General features: G+C 56.5%; 1 protein-coding gene across 1 annotated transcript in view; it reads right to left on the bottom strand.

Annotated features, from left to right (window-relative positions):
- Positions 1 to 17,150, bottom strand: part of LOC111154323 (ArfGAP with GTPase domain, ankyrin repeat and PH domain 3) — a 56,383-nt gene that overhangs the window by 39,105 nt on the left and 128 nt on the right. Inside the window, exon 2 of the mRNA XM_022513846.1 lies at positions 16,917 to 17,111. Within this exon, the coding sequence (XP_022369554.1) occupies positions 16,917 to 17,111 (195 nt within the window). The remainder of the gene's footprint in view (positions 1 to 16,916; positions 17,112 to 17,150) is intronic.

Raw genomic sequence — 17,150 nt, 5'->3', positions numbered from 1 at the left:
TTTTTTTTTTTTTTTAGTATTTTATTTATTTGTTTGACAGAGAGAGAGACAGCAAGAGAGGGAACACAAGCAGGGGCAGTGGGAGAGGGAGAAGCAGGCTTCCCGCTGAGCAGGGAGCCAGACGCGGGGCTCGATCCCAGGACCCTGGGATCATGACCTGAGCCAAAGGCAGAGGCTTTAACCGACTGAGCCATCCAGATGTCCCCATAAATAAGTCCTTAAAAAAAAAAATAAATAAATAAAAAGAAAGATTCCATAAAGTATAATAATTGCGCTAATTCGGCTCCGCGACAGAGAAGCTCTGGAAAGCGAGAGAAGTGGTGCCCAGTGGCTGAGAGCCGGGGACGCAGGGACAAGCGCAGAGCCCCAGGAAAGGGGGATGAGGGCCACTATGTGCTACAGCGGAGGGAAAAAAAAAGACTTGGGTACTTTGAGAGTCCAGTGAACAGAGCAGACCCGAGGGTCTGAAGTCCCTTACAGATTGTCAAAGCACAGCGGGTAACTACTTCCTCAGGCTCTGCGCCATTGCCAAGGCCATACCTGCCACTTCCTGGGGCTGGGGGGCCGGGGAGCTGGGGGCAGGGGTCCCGCAAGGGCTCCGCATTGAAGGAAGCTGAAGGCCTCTCTGGCAGGGCCTGGACATGGAGGCCGCCTCCCTCTACCTCTGCCCGCTCAGCAGTTCTGGCCCCGACACTCAGCCCATGCCCACTGCCATCACGAAGCCCTGGGGGGCTCCCATGCCCTGCAGCCCCCCCAGGATCCCCAGTTCATCTTGTCTCTGCTGTAGAAGCTGATGTCTAATCTGCTCTCGCTCCTCCCGGGCCTGGGGTCCGGGGCACACACAGGCCATTCCTGAGGACAGCACAGCCACCTCTGGTGCCCTGTACAAGCAAGGCAGCAGCACACAGGACACTGCCGATCCCCTGGTAGTGAGAGCCACTCACTGGCACAATCAGCCACACTCAGCACCTGATACACTGTGACCCATTTACTTCTGACGATAACGCTCCGAGAAAGTTAGGTAACTTCCCCCAAGATACAGATGTGAAAACTGAGGCACGGAGGCCAAACAGCCTAAGGTCACCAGCTAGTAAGTGGCTGCAGATGGCTTTCGAACCCAAGCTGGCTGCCCTGAGCCCCTGGGCCTCCCTGGCCCGGCAAGATCTCTGAGGACACAGGCTCACCTGGGCCCAGAGCTTGTCCTGCAGGGAGTCCCAACCCGTCTTCCTTTCTGGGTACGCGCACTGGCAAAGACCAGCCTTGCCCTTCCCAGAAAGGGCCCTCCTTCCAAAAAGACACACCCCGCCTGGGTGGCTCAGTCAGTGAAGTGGCTGCCTTGGGCTAAACTCATGATCTCAGGGTCCTGGGATCGAGCCCCGCATGGGGCTCCCTGCTCAGCCAGAAGTCTACTTGTCCCTCTCCCTCTGTGCATTCGCTCTCTTTCTCTCTGTCTCTAATAAATAAATAAATAAAATCTTAAAAAAAAAATAAGGCACAGGAGAAAGAAGATCAGTAAGTTTAACTACATAAACATAAAAAAATCCAGAACAATTAAAAATGACAAGAACCCTAAGAAAAACAGAATTAAAGGGACTTGAGGGGCGCCTGGCTGGCTCAGTCGGCTGAGCGTCTGCCTTCTGCTCGGGTCCTGATCTCACAGTTCTGAGATGGAGCCCCACCTTGGGCTCCCTGCCCAGCCAGGAGCCTGCTTCTCCCTTTCCCCCTGCCACTCCCCCTACTTGTGATCTCTCTCTCTCCCTCAAATAAATAAAATCCTTAAAAAAAAAAAAAAAAAAAAAAAAGGAAACTGACACCTGTAGGGAGGGCGGGAAAAGGTAGCTAGGTCAGTGGATTAGTATCACAAATGTTGCTTAAAAAACAAACAAACATAAAACCTCCATGTCAGTAAAAAACGTACAAATGGCCAATACTAGGGGAAACCACTCATTTTTTTTTAATTTTTTTTTTGTTTTTATTTTTATTCATTTGACAGAGAGAGAGAGAGAGAAATCACAAGTAGGCAGAGAGGCAGGCAGAGAGAGGGAAGCAGGCTCACCGCCGAGCAGAGAGCCCAATGCGGGGCTCGATCCCAGGACCCTGAGATCATGACCTGAGCCGAAGGCAGAGGCTTAACCCACTGAGCCACCCAGGTTGATACTCGAGTAAATAGAAATTAAGAATGTGAATTCTGCTGCTCACTTTCCAAAGCCCTGCCAGTGGGCTGGGGTGCATGGCGGTCCTGGTGCGAGCACGTGAGGCCGGGGCTCCAGCAGCGGCTCAATGGGGGTGGGGGGGGCATGATGGGGAAGAGAGGCTTGGCAGCCAGACTCTGTGCCGCTGCGGGGACCGCTGGACACAGAGGGAAGGACAGAGGCCCAAAGACGTCCAACGCTTCCAAACAAGTGAAAGCAACACCAAACGGCAGGCAACAGGGAAATCAGGAAGGCAACGACCGTCGCGCGACCACTTAACACAATGGCGGCAAAGCCTTCTCTACCTCACACAGGTGGCAGCAGCGGCGGCACTTCCGGTCTTTTTTTTTTTTTTTTTTTTAAGAAGTAAGACTGTATGGACCACGGGCCCATGTGCAAGAAACACATCCAAAGGAGGACAATGGCTGACTTGGGGCGGTTAGGAACAACGGTGATTTTTTTTTTCTACTTCTGTTTTTCTGCAAATTGTCTCTTATATTTAATGTGTTGTCTACGGCATGTACAGGGAGTACACGATTTCTGTAAAAAGGAAATGAAATGGCAGCAGCAGAGCGCTGTCCCACCTGGGGGTGAGGGCCGCTCACAGAAAGGACAAGTGCAGCTCACCCCCCAAACCCCTGCTCTGCCCAGCGCCCGGCCCCCAACACCTGCAGCTGCTCTGGGGTCCCCGCGCTCTAACAAGGACTCGTGAGAGCCTTCCGACTCTGGGTGAGACGCAAGATAGGAAAGTGTGTAGAACTAGTACATGTAATAAATGTACACGTTCCGTCTTTTTTAAAATGTTGTTTTGGAGTATAAAACCACTTTCACAACACACTCAAGGAACTGCTTTTAGCCCCCTGGCACTTCCCCATGGGCAGAAGTTTCCAGAATGAGTGTCCAGTCTCCCCCCCCGCCCGGAACAGAACTCAGCCTCCAGCATTGGACCAAAATGCACCATCCACTCCCCACACGTTCACCTCCGTGCCCCCGTCCTGGCAATGTTCTCATTCACCCTGAATGGCCATCTCCAGAATGTTTCATAGTACATACACTCCAACCTCATCCCACCATTCCCCGACTCAAGGGCATTCTGGTGGCTTTTTTTTTTTTTTTAAACCACCATTAGCTGCTTCTTTGTAAGGGGAAAAAGTAGAACAGCTGGGTTCAGAGACAGATAAATTTTGTGTGTTAATAGATAGCATCCAAGGGCTTCTCCTTCGTGGGCCCCCCGTCACAGCAGCCCAGGGGGGCAGGCCTACACCGGCCCTCACACCAGCATCGAAAGTTGTGTGTTTGCCTCCTGCCACAGGACAGGGGAGCCCAGGACCTGTTCTTCTGATGGGAGTCCCTGATTACTCCTGAAGTTAATATTAAGCATCTTTTCATGACCACCAACAACGTGTACTTCCTCTTCTCTGAACTATCTTTCTGGTCCTCTGCTCTGCCCGTTTCCCTCTGGAATTCAGAACATCTTCCTCTTCACAGTTTGCAGGAACTCGATCACAGGCATCTTAAGCATTTAACTAGCATATGTACATGGCAAGGAAATTCTCCTACTCTATTCCACAGAAATGTAATTAAATCTGTTAATATTGTAATTGATTATATTAGAACATCTGAGCAACAACAACAAAAAACCGTGAGACCAGAGCGAGGATACGAAAGGGTGGGCTGGGATGAAGCTCTTGGCGCAGGAAGGACACCAGCTAGGACTCACAGAGGGAACACGCACCTGAGAAAATCAGCACGTGGCCACCCCAATCCCCCTTCGCAGGCACGGACTGCTGATGCACGCAGACCCCCGCCCCCCAGCAAGGGGAGGGTCCCTGGCAGTAGCTGACTTCCCTGGTGCCTGAGCAACAGCCCACAGATCACTTAGCAACCACCAAGTGGGAGGAAATGGACCTTCCAGACGTTAACTCCAGAACAGCACGAACAGCAGGGCCAGATGTGACACGACAGGGGGTAATCCTGTCAAAAGGGTTTAACCTGGATCTCATCAACGCCTTGCCCTCACTCCAGGTCCTGGGCAGCTCCGGGAACAGAGGGAGAACTTCAAGCCAGCCAGGCAGCAAGAACCTCCGAACCCACGGACCTTCTCCAAGAAATCTGGCCCGGCCTCATCCCATCTTGATTTGGAAAGACCAAAAGGGCATATAAGGTATTTGGGGGAAACCGAGGAAATCTGCTTATGGGTGAGCTCTGAAATGACGTCAGAAGATTCCTGTCAAGCCTCTCGGGTGTGACAGTGGTGTTCTGTTTCCTGCAGGAACGTGCCGCGCCTGGAGACGGCAGCTCAAGCCTCGGGAGAAGTGCCGCGCCGTGTGCGTGCAGCTGCCGACCGCGCCCACCGCCAGAAGGAATGGGAGAAGAAGGAGCAAACGCCTTCCGAGCTGGTGGTTTCTTCCAAAATAAAAAGCTGGGGAGAAAATCGGTCACGTCTTCTCCTCTATAAATTCTGGGTTTCCTATCTGGCTTAAGGGAACCCTTCATAGCCCCTGAATCTCTTGAGACAATATTCTTTTAATCTTCTCCTGTATTTGATTTTTTTTAAGCTTTTTATTTACTTATTTGAGAGAGTGAGCAAAAGAGAGAGAGAGAGCACGAGGGGAGGGGGGAGGAGAGGGGGAGGGAGACGCAGGCTCCCCACTGAGCAGGGAGCCCAACTATGAGCACACGGGGCTCGATCCCAGGACCCTAAGATCATGACCCGAGCGGAAGGCAGACGCTTCACCGACTGAGCCACCCACGCGCGCCCGAAAGCTGTTTCAAGGCGCAGCAGCACCTGCGGGCTGAGACCAAACTTCCTGGGTCTGGTCCTGCCTCCGCCCCTAAAAGCAAGCAGCCCTGAGCACATCCCTTTCCATCTCTGTCCCCCATCTGCTGGATGGGGGCGGGGGGGCACACTCACCCTGCAGGGGTGTCCAGAGAACCACGAAGAGGCACGCAGGGCAGTGGCGGGCACGTACGGAGCTCCCGCAGGAAGTGAATCTGGTTAGTCGCGCTCTTTCCGAGATCCCAGATCCGATCCCGCCACCCTTCACTGAGAACCCCGCCGCCCCCCACCCTCCCCGCCACGCCCGCTGCAAGAGCTGTCAATCTTGAAACATTTGCAGCACAAACACCAAGTACTGCCGTGTGGGGTGGCACCTGTGAATGGTTTAAAAACACGCTACGCCAGCAATTTTCATAATAAAATCAGTATTCCAGTAAAACAGAGTCTCGCACTGCCGATCAAAGCCGCCGGGCTGCCGGGGCACCGGCTCGCCGTCCTGCGCCACGAGCTCGCGGGGCAGAAGCCGCTTACCGCCAAGGACGCCGCCTGCCTTAGACGCGATGCTGAGTTTTCTCTGGTGCAGGATGCGTGAACATCTGAGGCTTCCGAGATGAGGGAAGGCCTCGCCCTCAGGGCCTGAGCCACGGTCCCCTGTCCAGCCACCCGCAGCAAGGGTCACCCGGGGTGGGCCAGTCCCTGACTACATCTCAACCAGTCACTGGCTCCTCGGCCACCTCCCCTGCCCTCCCGGGGCCTGATGGGCGGAGGGCCACTTCCATGCTTCCGGGGGAGGTTTCCTCAGAGCACAGGGCCCCTCTTCTGACCTGAGCCAGCTGACCCGTCAGCAGCACACACCAAGAAGCAGGACACCGTGTTTTCAATGATTTCCCAGCTCTGACCCCCTGGGGAGGAATGTGAACTCCAAGAGGGATGACAGAGAACCAGGCACCCCTCCACCCTCCTGCCATCCCTCCAAGCAAGTCTGCAGCCCGGGAGCAAAGCAGCCAAAAGCCTGCCTTGCAAAGACTCAAGTGGGAGGCCCTGCCCCACGCTCCTGACAGTGAGAAGACACAAGGCCTCGTGACAACAGCTGGCCCCCACCCTAAATGGCCTCCCGACTTCCAGCCCTGCTCCGGGGAGCGGGGTTGCTGTCAGAGGTCTGCTGGCCCGCAGCTCTACCTGCCCCCTGCTCCTCAGGCCAGTGAGCAGCGCACCAGGCTGGGACCGCAGAGCAGGACAGCGCACGGTCATATAGGCAGGAGGGTGTCTGAAGGACCTCCTGTGCCCAAGAGGGCACGTGGGCTGGGTGCCGAGCAGGAAGGCCTCCTGGTTGTTGGTCAAGCATTCTCTGTGAGGCCAGGAGGCCTGCGCAAGACTGGCTCAGGGTTCCGTGTCCACATGGGACGCGGCGAGTGAAGAAGATAGTAGCTGGGGTGAGAACGCCGAATGCCCTAGGCCCCGTGATGGACGAAACTAGAAAGGGGGGCCTTGGAGCTGGACGGACCGGCCTTTGTCAGGCTGTCTTCTCTAGGGCAGTAACAAACCCCTGGAGGGACCCTGTGCCACTCGGGAGCCAGGAAATGACAAGAGGGCATTTCAACACGGGTTCGGGACAGGGTCTCTGTCCCAAAGGTGCCAAGGCTGGGGAGAACGAGAGATCTACAAGATGATGGTTTCTGTCTTCTCAGGTTGGCTGAGGGGGCTTAGAGATGCCATCGAAGACATCACGAGGGGCTGCCCAGCCTCACCTCTGAGCAGACGAGGCGAGAAAAGCCGCCTTACTGCGCAGTAGGGACGTGGGCTGAAACACAGCAAGAAGCCAGCCCAGAGCTGCTGGCTGAAAGGGGGCTTTATTCTCTGCCGCCTGTCTCCCAGAGTACGCACACATTTACAACCTCTCCGCTACGATATGAATATGGATCCCGCCATTACATATACATCCAACTCAGCAGAAATCGAGGGCAAAACATAAACCGAAAATCCCTACAAAACAGCCCCTGCCTCAAATGCCAGGACGCGGTGAAGAGACTGTTGTGACATTTGCTGGTTACACGCATCTCAGCACCACTGCCATGGGTCACGGTTGGAGGGGATCGATCACGCAGCCCACCGCCCCTGGTGCGCTGGAAGGAGGTCACCGTGATGCAAAAAAAAAAAAAAAAAAAAAAAAAAGCCCACCCAGTGACCTTGAACCCTCCTGTCCTGCAGAGCTCGAGGGCTGGGCACGCTGCTCTCCCAACTGTGCACTGTGGTCCCAGCCACGCGGTCAGCACGCTGTCCCCGGACTGTGTGCACCCCCCCAAGCCAGCAGTCTGGGCGACCTCGTGGCAGGCTGAGACGCAGACGGCCAGCCAGTCCACAGACTGTGCTGTTCACACGAGTCCTGACCACAGAGAGCTCACCCGCCTGCACGTCCACTCCTGGGTAGAGCCACCAGCCCAGAGCTCGAGGGCCATCCCACCCATCCCGCAGCAGAGGGAAGGAGCCGGCCATGCCTTTCCCCGCCCGCCTTTCTTCCCTTACCCCGAATTCAGGATCACCCTCTGGCTGGCAATAGAGAGGCCTGGGCCTGAGAGGGAGCAGGGCGGCTATGTGGGGACGCGGGAGGCGCACAGGGGCTGCACCGAAGCGAGCCACACAGAGGCCTGCGGCCGACCCACCCATAACAAGGCCCTGCCTGCGAGGAGCCATGACAAGCGCGTTCATCTTGCAAGAAGGGGGCCTGGGCTCACACCCCACCTTCCATCCTGGGGCAGAACCGCACGAATACGGCTCCCAAGTGTGGTGCGTGAGAACCCCATGACCGGAACAAGGTTTGCGGGGGCACCCTCATCACGGCAGTGGTCTTCGGGTGTTCAGAAAACGCACCGCCACGGAAAGCTACTGCAGAATCAGTCCCTTCTCCACGATCAGTCTGGGATCAATCACGGCGGCCAGGCAGGTGTGCGGCTGGAACACCCCTGTAGCCTGGCTCATGGAGAACAGCCGGGCCTACAGGAAAGGCCCGTTCCTAGGATTATTTTTTAAAGATTTTATTTATTTACTTGAGAGAGATCAAGAGAGTACAGGGGCAGAGGGAGAAGCAGGCTCCCTGCCGAGCAGGGAGCCCGATGTGGGACTCGATCCCAGGACCCCGGGGTCAGGAGCTGAGCCGAAGGCAGACGCTTCACCAACTTAGCCACCCAGGTGCCCCAAGGCATGTTATTATTAATCAATACTTGAGAAAGCAAAGTCAAAAAGGATGCACTTTTGTATTCACTTTTTAGGACAAACAGGTATTCTTTGGTCTATCAAGGGCTAAAATTAGAGCTGTTCTCCGCGGCATGCGCGAGCGGCCCAGCTACTGAGCGCTGGAGTCTCAGCCCATCCCCAGAGCGGTGCTGCGGGCAGAGCTCGAAGACGGAGTGAGAAAAGAGTGTTAAAAACCCATTAATAACGTCTCATATTGATTGCACCTGGAAATGATGACATTTCAGGTACACTGGCTTAAAGAAAATACAATATTAAAATTCACTTCATTTCCTCTTTTTTTTTTTTAACCTTTCTTAATACTGCTACTTGAAAATTTAAGGGACACCTGCAAAACCGGACAGTGCGGGACTGAGTCAGCAGGCAAACAATCAAGTAAAGGCAATGCAGGTTGGCCCATGGGACACACTCCTTGGGACAAGCTGTGGTCCGGGGTCTGGGCCCATCCGCCGGAACCTCAGACAAATCCTGGGGTGGCTCCTCAACCCGCCAGGTTGTACCAACTTAACCAAACTCCGCCAGCGCGGATTCCAAGTGCTAGTGGAGGGGCCGCAGGCCACGGGGACTGTGCAAGGTACACGCACTCTCGTGCCCTCAGTCCCCACGCCCACCCTGCGAAGGTGGCGACCGTCACCCGGCGTATGGGGGACGGGCCAGGACCCAGCACAGGACAGGCACTTCCGAGGGAATGACAACCACCTAAAAGCTCCACGTGCACCCACCGGCTTCATTCTCACACCTGCACGAGGGAACGGGCACTTGCTCACCTCGTTTTGGCAACACAGAAGCCAAGACACAGGGCGATTCAGGGACTCACCTCGGGTCGCACAGCCGCCGACTGTTAAGTCTGGAATTCGAATCTAGGCAGCGCGATCCCAGAACCAGGTTCCGTAACCACCACCCGGACAGACGAGGAAGGACGCCCAGCATTCGCTCCACCACATCACCCAATGCAAAGCAGTCTAGAATAGTCTACAAGCCATCACCGAGCAGAAGAGTGCTTGGGAACAACTAAAAGGCACCAAAGCTTCACAGTTCTTCGCACCAAAGGCTCCAGAGCCTTCATATAGGGCCTGATTCACCCAAAATCCTCAGGGCACAGAAGGCCACTGGCCCCTTGCTGGGAGGCAGCAGGTAGCAGAGGGAGCGGGGTGAGCCCCGAGTGGGGGTTCCCCGATCTCCCAGCCTCGCCCACCCCACTGTGCACACAGACACACATACCCCGAGGCGCCGGGACCGGCCCGAATCCCATTCTCCAAGCTGGGGCTCTGGGTTTGCAAGCCATCAAAACATCAAATTAAAAGGCAAAAGAGAAAGTGGCGTAGGCGGGCACACCAACGGTGGCAAGGGGGGGGTGCCGACAGACAAGAAAGAGAAAGAAACACACCCACCGTAAACAAGCACAAAAAATAGCGCAGACATATCCCTCCGAAACCACGTGTCATGGGGTCACTCTTCTTGGTGCCCAGAGGTCAGCCTGGTCAGCTCCACTGGGGGTCTGAGGCCCCCCCCCCCAACCCAGCACTGCCTGAGGGCCCCAGGCCATGGCTTCCCGCCAACAGATGGTTAAAATTCACATTAAGAGGTTAAAACTATCTTACATGCTTTAGGAAAAGAATAACAAACCAAAAGGAAAATGAATAAAAGACATGAACAGGATTTTAAAAAATGCAAATGACCAAAATCGTTTTAATGTTGACTATCATTAGTCATCAAACCAAAACAAAATAAAACTACAAGGAAAAAGAGGCACCTGGGTGGCTCTGTGGGTTAAGCCTCTGCCTTTGGCTCCAGTCATGATCTCAGGGTCCTTGGATCGAGCCCCAAGTCAGGCTCTCTGAGCTTCCCCGTCTCCCTCTCTCTGCCTGCCTCTCCGCCTACTTGTGATCTCTTTCTCTCTCTGTGTCAAATACATAAATAAAATCTTTAAAAAAAAAAAAAACAAAAAAAAAGTGTCTTTAAAAGGCATCCTGCAGCCTTTTATTTTTTTGTGCATTTTTTAAAAAAGATTTTATTTCTTTATTTGACAGAGATAGTGCATGCAGCAGAGGGAGAAGCAGACTCCCCGCCCTGCTGAGTAGGGAGCCTGACGCGGGGCTCAATCCCGGGGACCCCAGGATCATGACCTGAGCTGAAGGCAGACGCTTAGCCCACTGAGCCACCCAGGGACCCCTGCAGCCTTTTAAAACAGCGGCAGGCGCTCACTGTGTGCTCGCTCCATGCCAGGTCCGGCCATGAGCCCCTCCAGGCATACCTTCGGCAAGCCTTATGGGGCACCACCCTGTGGGGAGGTTCTGTTATTTACCCCTGTGTCTCCCAAACGCCCAGATCTCACCCAGAGGAGCTCTGCAATCACCAGCTCCCTGAGGGGAGCCAGGAAGCGCAGGTCAAGGGCCGCGTGCAGGAAGTCAGGCTCAGCCCGGACCGCTGCTGGGAGCCCGCGTGGCAGACAGGCTGCAGCTGATGCCGGAGAACCAGAACTGAGGTGGTCCAAGGCCCGTGGCGGAGTCGCGGCAAGCTGCACAGATACAAGAGAATGCAAGTCTCGAAAGAAGACGGGTCAGGGTGCCTGGGTGGCTCAGTGGGTTAAAGCCTCTGCTTTCGGCTCAGGTCATGATCTCAGGGTCCTGGGATCGAGCCCCGCACTGGGCTCTCTGCTCAGCGGCGAGCCTGTTTCCTTCTCTCTCTCTGCCTGCCTCTCTGCCTACTTGTGACCTCTATCAAATAAATAAATAAAATATATTTTAAAAAATAATAATAAAAAGAAGACAGCTCAAGCACCCGGTGACCTGCCAGTCGCAGCCTGGCAGGAACAAGAACCCCGGTCTCCCGATTCCCCCACAGGGTGCTACCAGATGAGATGGACGCAGGGCCTCCCATTCTCCCTGCAGGGTGTTTTCCACCAAAATCCCGCCTTTGCCGGGAAATGCCAATGACAGCAAATCAGTCACAGAGTCGCTGGCAGCAGATAAGCGACGGCCGAACACAGACCCGGACTGGGCAGCCAGCGGCACGCACCTCTGGGCACATTCCTTCCACTTCCTTCTCCAACTGAATCTGCTATCAGAAGCGTGCATTACTTTTGCCATTTCCACTTCTATTTAAATGTTTTAAGTATATTCTATGCTGCTCAGGGAGGGGAGAGAGCCGTCCCTGAGCCACCATCTGACTGGGGACTCAAGACATCATAAGATTACAGCAGAAAAGAACTTCGTCCCCCTAAGTTCTCTTTACGTTGTATTCTAAGCATCCACAGGTTGAACTGAAGGTCCAAAGGCTTCCCTGAGAGACACCTTAGGGGGGCTGATGGGCATCCGGTCCGACCAGCAAAGCTCATCCATCCGTGTGTCCACCCATCTGTCCGTCCACGTCCACAGGGGAGGCACCGGCTGTGCAGTTGGAAAACCAGCTCCCGCTGCTCCGAGCTACTCAATCTAAGGCCCAGGCTTTGCAAAATAGGGAAGAGACCTGCACACCTAGAAAGAGACCCGCCACGTGTTGCAAAGGCCTTATGACAACGTCCAGCAGGCAGGCAGACAACGCTAAGCCATGGGACGCGGGACCAGCCAATGCGTACATCCTCCATCAGGTGCTCCAGTCCGCCGCCCTCACCTACTTCCATCACCCTACAGCTCAGCCCCATATCCCGAAATCACCTTCCCTTTACCCCTCGGCCTGCAAGTCAGCGAGGGGTCAGAAGGAAAGCAATTCCGGTTAAACCAATTTCAAGTTACCTGCATATTAAAAAGAGAAGGTGAGCCAAAGGTCCCCGGCTGGGGGTTCCAGTGATGCCGAACAAGGACACGGGAGTTCTCACGGCCCCACATCTGCCCCCCTCCCCGCCCCCAGGCCTCCACTCTCCTAAGCCTGCTTTTCCAGAAGAATATCTTTGCCCCCTCCACTCCTGAGGTTCCGAGGTCACGGACTCCCTGCCAGCTCGTAGGGTAGGCTCACATGCAAAGGCAGTGTGGACACCACGGACTTGCGGATCGGCTCCCCCTCCCACCTGCTCCCCTAGAGGCCGCTGCTCCCTCTGCTGCTCACCCCCCCCCCCCCCCGCAGCCTCAAAAGCCTGCTCTCCACTGCACCTGCCCTAATGCTCCAGCCTCAACCCTCACGCACCTGCCCAGCTCCTGCAGGATTCTGTACTGCCTTAAGTGCTCTCCTGGAACATGGTGGGGTGTAAATAAATCAACACAGGACAAAGCATGAAAAACTCCCCAACCATGGTCCTCTGACCTGTCCCCCCAGACTGTGCCCCAGGCGTGCAGACCAGCCTGCTGTTCCTTGAACACCCCACCGTACTCTCTCCCTCCCCTGCTGCCACTACAAGGCTGCTCTGCCCCGGGAGCCCCATGCCTGGCGTACACATTCAACTGAGAAAGAAAAGGTAGAGGAAAGTCAGTAGGCCGAGCTACAGGATGCTTAGGAATCACAACTGTCTTCTTTGTAGGGGGTCTTCTTTGTAGGGGTCTTCCTCCAGGCAGAGAGCAGCAGCTCAGTGACAGAGGACAGCATAGAAGGGGGCAGAATGAGCCACCTCTCTGCCTCCTGAAGTTCTACAGCCCGAGGAGGCGGTCTTTCCATTCCTCTCCTGAGACCCTGAAGAAAGGGGTCTGGAGGACCCTGGTTTTCTTAAAATCTGGGCTTTATTCCCACCACTTACAGACCCCACTCTAGCACCTTCTCCGGGCTGCTCCGTTCAGCCTGCGGTCCAGAGTGCCATGTGGCCCCCTCCTCTGCCTCCTCCCTGCCTTCTACTGAGCTCCATGCAACTGGGCCACACAGTAGGAACTAAATAAATGTATCTGGAACAAATGTGGCTTTCCCCGGCCACTAGCACCCACACAAATACCCTCCTTTTCAAAATTCCTAGAGCGCTTCCGTGCCAAGTCCTACTTAAGCCTCTGGGCCCCCACCAGACACTCATTCCCGCAGCTAACTAATTACCCGCACGCCCGGGTAAGTGACAAACTCAGATCCCTGGGCCCCCATCTCAAACCTACTGAATCAGATCACTTGCGGGTGGCACCGGAAACGTGTACTTCGGCAAGTCCCCCAAGTGGGTGTTACCACTGGGCTGGGGACAAGCTACCCCGAGGGTGAGGCAGAAGGGCAACGGAGACCAGAAGAGAGATTCCCTGTCTCCGAAACGGCCGCAACTGCTCTCCACCTGTATCACAGCATTCCGAGGGCGCTGCCAGGGTCTCGTCACTGGACGCGGAGGAAGCGGGACGAACTCGAGCCCCAGGCAGGCCTGCAAGGGAGACTTGCTGCTGAGGCGGGCACCCCCTGCCCGCTCCCTCCAAGCCCTACCCAGCACACCCTGCCCACAGCTCAGGGGCACGATCCCTCTCTAGCCTTGGCTTGAACCCACCAGGAAAACCTGCACCTGCCGACCTCCCTCGATCCCAGGGAGTAACAGAGCCCCACGCCTTGGCGGCCGGCCAGCAGAGCCTAAGGAAGCCTTCAAAGGGTGACCTCCGTTGGAACGCTCAGAGGCACTCCATTGTTTAGAAAAAACATCTTGAGAGGAAAACAAAGGGGAGAGCAACAAGTTACCAGCTGACCAAACCCAGTTCCTGCCCAAGGAGCAGCCACACAGCACCGGAGGCCACAGTGCACTTCCTGGGCCTGCCCCTGGGCCTGCAGGGCCCACTCCTGCTCAGACTCTGGGACCCCAAGGCTGCTCCTCCCAACAACTCATCCTGGCTCCTGGCTCACTTGGCTCGGGTGTCTGCAGGTCCCACGTGCCCAGGCTGTCCCCCAACTGGCCCGAGGCCCAGTTCCTCTGCAGCCCTCTTTCTAGGACATAGCCAGGAGACCCAAGCAAGTGTGAAGGGTTCCCTTCCCCGCAGACTGCCACCTGAGGCCCCGCACGATCCCTCCTTTCTCCAAGCCTCAGTTTCCCCACCCAGGGAGGTGAGACTGGCTTGGAGGCTTTGCCCGCGGTTCAGTCTTCTATCCCTCTACCCCACCTCCCGGTTACACTTCTTTTATTCCGTAGAACTACAGGATGAGCACCTTTTCTCCTTCCTTGGCCTTTGGTGGAAATGGAACATTTCAGAAACAGTCCTGTCCCACCTCAAACCCTGTCCTGAAACAGGACAGCTGGATGTTCCTCTGCTTCCTCCTGCCCTGGTCACAGGGTTAGAGGTGACGGAAGGAAGCAGGGAGAAGACAGGACGGCAAGGTGCCATCATGTTCCCTCGGTCCCAAATGGATTCTGACTGCGTCTCCCAGGTCACCTTCAGAGCTGGGACAAATCCTTCACCGAAGTATTACCGGAGTGAGGTGGAAGCTTATTATACACCAGGAAAATGTCATCCCTTCCCGCTAAGAGGCTCGGCCCTCATAAACACAGATGGGCCTCCCCTGGCTACAGATGTGTTATGTAACACACGGACCCAGGTCCACTGGGCCCTGGCAGGGGGGCTCAGTCAGGTTCACAGGGAGGAGGGAAACACGCCCAAGAAGCTATTCTCCTCTCTCCCCCAAGAAGGTGCTCTGCTACAGGAAGGCTATAGGGAGAAACTGGAGAAGGAGTTTTCTGGGTTGGGTTTTTTTGGGTTTTTTTGCTGCCTGCCTAGAGCTAGGTGACAAAAGTAGGGAAGCAGGGGTTAGGTGGGCCCTAAAGATGGATTCTAGGAGAGAGGCTGGGAGAAAAGGGAGAAGCAGGAAGAAAGAGGTGGGAGGCCCTGCCAAGAAAGAGCAGGGAAGCAGGGATCAGGAGAGCTGAGAACGGATGTGTGAGGAGCAGCTGGGCCTGGTGACAGTGAGACATTGGGTCCCAGGATTCACGATGGTGATATCAAGCTTCCAGGCTAAGCAGACAGAACATGAGGTTCCAAACCGCATTGGGGAAGTTGGTCACGGGGGAGGGCTCTAAGAAGGGAAATTCTGCCTGTCATGTTGAATTCAAGACTGGGATGAAAACTCAGCGCATCCCGGGAACCGTGGCCTTCATGTCACAGAAGATGCCCAGCCAGAGGCCCCCCTGAACTGGGGTGTGTGTTGGCAGGGGGCGGGGCGGTCACAGGTCAGAGTTAAGGAAGTTGAAGCTGGATGGGAATCCAGCTGATTCCTGCCCCTCCCTGCTGGGGGTGGGGAGAGTGCTCTGCAGCAGAAGTCTTTCTTCCCTCTGTCCCTGTCCCTTCTGTGACTATCCCACCAACTCTCTTCAACAAAAGGAGCTGGGGGTATCTCAGAGCCGATGGGGAACTTTTGCTTCCTCGGAAGGGCAGTGAAGCCACAAGGAATGGCCACTCTCCCTGCCCCACCCGCTTCAGATCTAGGAGAAAAATCCGGTCTCCTCGCTTTGGGGCCCTGGGCTCGCACAATGCCATCTCCTGGTCCCCAGCTACAACGGTGATTCAGGCCATTTACTCAGATCCATGTTAATGAGTTTTTCCTGTCACCTAATTAGTTCACAGCAAACTCAGCCTTGAGAGGAAAGAGGTAAGAGAGGACTGGGGAAAGGACAGAGGAAGTCAGACTGGAACGTTCCGAGAGCTCTAAATGGGGTCCTCTACTCCCAAAATACTGAATGCTCCTTCCCCGGCTAGCGGGACCTCCAAAAGCAGAACAGGAATGTTCAGGTGAGGGAGCCCCTAGAGCCTCACAGAAGAAGATGAGAACGTGGCCCTAACTGTGAGGCCCAAGAAGTGGACCGGCCCCTGCCCACAACTCCAAGTCATCACCCAAAAACCCCTGCAGTTTCCCCTGCATTTCCACTATACCAGAACCCACCACCTGCCAGTGGGCAGTCCTCCTCCAAATGGAGCCAGACAGGAAGCAGGTGACCCAGGGTGAGGCCCGTCTGCCCCTTGGGCTCTCAAAGGTCATGGTGCCACCAGGCTGTCCGTGGGTGCTGCGGGTCCCCACCACATTAGGGGTGCAGGATATGTGCCAGCAGCGTGCACCCACTTCCTCTGCCCCCCTTGGCAGCCAAAGTCCTGGGCCCAAGAGCCTAGAGAAAGGAGCGCTGAGCAGGGCAGTAGTCCGGGGTTCAGGCATTTGACGCCCGAACCATGTCCATGGAGGTCGGTCAGCTCCCCGCAGTCCCGCGCCCGCCTCCCGAGCGGTTCCCGGGTGCGCGTGGGACCCGGCGAAGGCGCGGATGTACAGGCCGGCGCCTCCCACGCGGTCGCGCCGCCGGAGCCCCACGCCAGGCCCGGCCCGCGCCCGCCTGGCAGCGGCAGCGTAGGGGGTGTGCTTCGGAAAAGGGCGCCGCGGCGAGCGCCACCCTCCGGGGCCCGCAGGCGCTGGGCCCGGGAAGGCTGCCATCCACTAACGGGAGGCTCGATCCCCCGCCCCGCCGCGGGGCAGGGCCGGGACAGCGGCCCCACCTCCCGGCCCGCAGAGGCCCTCCGCTGCGCCCACCTTCCCTCGCCAGGCCTGGCAGCTCTGGCCCCAACCCCCCGGACCTCTGCGGCTCTGAACGCACCTGTCCCGGGAGCGACACCACCCTCGCGCCCTAGAGCACTATGAGCCGAAAACGTGTCGCCTGGCACGGGACCGGCCCCGAGCCTCGGTGTCCCCGGACGAGATACAGCGAAGCCTGGACGACCGCTCTGTAGCGCCGGCTATCAGCACACCGCGTGGCCGGGATCTCAGGCGCGAGGACCCCAGACGGGAAGAGCGTGGCCGAGCCGGGCCACCGCGCCCCATCTCCCGCAGACCCCGGCTCCGCTCACCCTCGATGGAGATGACGTGCTCCCGGATCTGGTTCTGCAGCGCCAAGTCCTCGATGCGCTCGATCAAGTCGTAGATGGCGTAGATATTGGGATGCACGGATTCGAAGCGTTGGATCTCGGCCCGGATGGCTGCCGAGTTGGAGAGCGCGAACTGCTGGGGGGGCCCGCCAGCCAGCTGCTGCGAGGGGCCTCCGCCGCCCCCGGCCCCCGGCCCCGCGCCGCCGAACTGCCCGC

This window comes from Enhydra lutris, unplaced genomic scaffold (assembly GCF_002288905.1).
Source record: "Enhydra lutris kenyoni isolate GAN:26980312 unplaced genomic scaffold, ASM228890v2 scaffoldscaffold37, whole genome shotgun sequence".
In the NCBI taxonomy this organism is placed as follows: Eukaryota; Metazoa; Chordata; class Mammalia; order Carnivora; family Mustelidae; genus Enhydra; species Enhydra lutris.
This window is presented reverse-complemented; position numbering and strand designations above follow the sequence as displayed.